We start from the raw sequence: 3,728 nt of genomic DNA on the forward strand, positions 1-3,728 counted from the left end.
CTGCATCTCAGAGTTGATGTTCACTCTGGGGACTCAGTGGCCGAGTGGATAACGCGATGGCGTTTGAAGCGAGGGTACTGAGTTCGAGTCCCAGAGTGAACATCAACAAGTCTCAGATGCAGGTACATCCAGCTGACGAGTCCCAAGTAGGAAGAAGTGACGCGCGTCCTCGACTCCACTGCTAGCCACTATCCATCTCTGCTTAATATGTTTATGTTAAAACGTATGCAAAGGTGTAGTCTATTAAGAAATAACTTGGATGGAGTGGTAGGAATTAATGTTAGATCATTAATCAATTTATGATTTCAGTGAAATAAATTATCTCTGGCCGTAATGTGAACTAGTGGTTGCATAATTACCAAGGCTAATTATTATTAGTATAAAAGGTAATCACTACATAAATTATTGACTTTTATTTTCATCTTTATACAACACTATTAACCGGTTAGATCATTTTTTTAAAGTATCAATATTAATAGGCAATAAATTTAAAGAGTGAAAAGTGGGGGGGAAGGGAGTGAGAAAAATTATTCACTAATAAAAAGGTGGATATGAATAATAAACTGAAACCATATTTTTCCTCTAATCTAATTAAACATATCCTAAACCAAATATACCATTCTAATTTGTAGAGATTGTAGTATTTGAACAATTGAATTCACGCATCATCAACATTTTTGAATGCTGGGTTAGTAGTCTAGAATTTAAGCTTTCATACGTAGAACCAAGGCTCCTAGGTTCAAGTCCTGTGTACAAGATCATGAATGTGTACTCTACTGAAGAGTCTCATACTAGGACGAAACAATCATTAATCACTATCTAATGTTACTATAAAAAATTTTCTTCACTGATTACAAAATTTACTAATTAAAGCGTGAGACTAGTAGGTCCTTGGTTCGAATCTCATGAGGTGAGATCTTGGATGCGCTTTACTACTGAGGAGTCCCACAATAGAACGAAACTACCGTTTAGTACTTCCAGGTTTTCCATGATAATCTATCTTCAATTGACTTATGATTTCAACTATAATAATTAAAAAGTTGTTATTACACTCAACATATGTATATATACATATATACTTATTGATTGTTATTTGTTCAATGTTCACTAGTAAAGTACCATTTTAAACAACTCATTCATAAGTATACAATTAAAAAAAAGAGAAAACACAGTCATTTCATTGAGTTAGTTACCTTTTTTTCATGACACTAAAAAAAAATCAACAAAAATACAAAAACACTATTTACATGATTGACAGTTAATTGTTCATCATTGATACATCGTTCTTTTTTTCTTTTTTCTTTCTTTCTCTTTTTTTTTCTAAAAAAAATCAAGTTTTATGACTGTTGTTACTAACGTCATCAGTACAATAAAAAACAACAACAAAAAAACGACAAACAAACAAACAACTAATCAATAAATTGTCTTAAATGTGTTAAAATAATAACGATAATATAATTAAGAAAGAATTTTAATATTCATTTAGTTCTTCCATATTGTCTAACTTATATATCCACTTTATTAAGAAATCATGTCATTACTCGTTAGTTATATGACTATAACAACTATGACTACTACTACTAGCACTACTACTGTTAGCAGTAGTAGTGCTAGTAGTAGTAGTAATAATAATAGTAGTAGTAGTAATAGTAGTAGTAGACACATCTTTATTTGGTGTTATTTACTTTCATTCAATGATAGGTATATCATTTACATTGTTCAATATTGTTTTAATAAATGATCATATTATATATAGCAGTATGACTTCTGTTATTTACTTTCTTAAGTCTTCTTCAAGAAAGTATGTTATATATATAGAGACAGAGAGAGGGTGATAATGTCAATGTTTCTTCTTCTTCTTCTTCTTCTCTATTCATTCAAATGTGTTATCTACTCTATAGGTGTATGTTTATTTACATGTATGGTATTATTATTATTATCATTGTTGTTTTACTGGACATCATAAATATTGCCATTCATTCATTCATTCATTCAATCATCAATCTATCCATCTATCCATCTATTCAATCTGAAAAGTATTCATTGGCATATGTTCAATTATATATATATATATATATATATATATATATATATATATATATATATATAATGTACATATATAGTAATTCCATTTTTTTGTTTGTTGCCATATACATGATAGATCGGATATTATTGGATATTCCATGTCACGTGTGTGAAGATCATTCATCAGGAAAACATTATGGTATCTATGCTTGTGATGGGTTAGTAATATTATTATTGCTTATTGTTTATTGTTTATTAATGAGATGGGAATCAGTTTATTAGAGTTGTTCAGTACAGTATTGTTTTAATTAATAAAAATATTATCTATTGTCTTTATATTGTTGTTACAATATACCTGGTGTCAGTTGTTGTTGTTGCCAATTATATAGATATGATAGTGATGAACTGTGTCCAAATGTATTCGATAAATAAATCATGTTTATACTTGTTGTATTCATATAGATATATAAATATATGTAGACGTGTATACAAACAAGTAAATGTATTTCTTTCATTGAAGAGAATGTTTCAATGTTCAGTTACATTTATATATATATATATATATATATATATATATATTTCGTTGAAAAATTGAGAACTTACGGAAGAAGGGGGTTTCGTGGAGATTTTTTTTAGTAATTTTATATACAGTTGAAATCATGAGTCAATTGAAGCTAGACCATCATAGAAAACCTGGAAGTACTGGACGACCGTTTCGTCCTATTGTGGGACTCCTCAGTAGCAGTGCGTATACACGACCTCATCTCATGAGATTCAAACTTACGACCTATCAGTCTCGCACCAGAGCATTTCACCGCAAGACCATTGAGCTGGCCGTCCAGTGTTTCCAGGTTTTTCATGGTGGTCTAGCTTCAATTAACTCATGATCTCAACGATATAAACTTAAGGATGAAATTAATAAAAAGGAAAATAATTACAGGACTGATTTTTTTCAAATAAACAAACAACGATATTTTGGGTTAAATTGTTGATGAGCTGAAAAGATGAGACTTATGTATGTATGTGTCTGTGTGTGTGGGGGAGTGTATAGATAAATCAACAATCAACACTAGATTATTTACATAGTGATCACCGTGAAAAAAAGAACTGGAAGAGATTTGTTTATCTTCTTAATGAATTGTAGTTATGTAGGTGGATGATGAAATTTTTCCGGCTTCAGTTATACTATGTCTTTAAAGAAATGAATAACTTTGGATAGCTATTACGTAAACATCAAAAATTCAATTGGATTCTCATATGTTTATTATTTAATAACGGTGTAAAAATTGTAAGATTACATCATGATATAAGGTACCTAATTTTGATTTTTAACATAATGAGGTACCTTATTACGTAGTTTGAAAACAGTTATAGGTAAGCATAGATGGATAGTGGCTAACAGCGGAATCGAGGACGCGCGTCACTTCTTCCTCAACCAATCCAATTTTTTAAATTCGTAATTATTCGGACGTTAATAATAATTATCGAACAGAATAATTATTTGTAAATTGTGCTACTTTTTCCCATAAAATATTAACTTAACTTTTCAAAATTGTGTTGTTTTCTACATTTTTGTAATTGGACAATTTATCGAGAATATCGTGGGCATAGTATGGCATGTGCTACTGATGTCGTCAGATATAAATAGTATGTATCATCAATCGAAAGTGAAATGTCTGATGGCAGAAGATTAAGAAGATCGA

General features: G+C 30.1%; 1 protein-coding gene across 1 annotated transcript in view; it reads left to right on the top strand.

Annotated features, from left to right (window-relative positions):
• Positions 1 to 2,154: 2,154 nt before the first annotated feature.
• Smp_155250 (putative zinc finger protein) overlaps positions 2,155 to 3,728 on the top strand; it is a gene marked incomplete at both ends in the record, with an annotated part of 29,399 nt that continues 27,825 nt past the window's right edge. Inside the window, one exon of the mRNA XM_018797807.1 lies at positions 2,155 to 2,243. Coding sequence (XP_018652813.1) covers positions 2,155 to 2,243 — 89 coding nt within the window. The remainder of the gene's footprint in view (positions 2,244 to 3,728) is intronic.

Source organism: Schistosoma mansoni, chromosome 5, assembly GCF_000237925.1.
Source record: "Schistosoma mansoni strain Puerto Rico chromosome 5, complete genome".
Classification (NCBI taxonomy): Eukaryota; Metazoa; Platyhelminthes; class Trematoda; order Strigeidida; family Schistosomatidae; genus Schistosoma; species Schistosoma mansoni.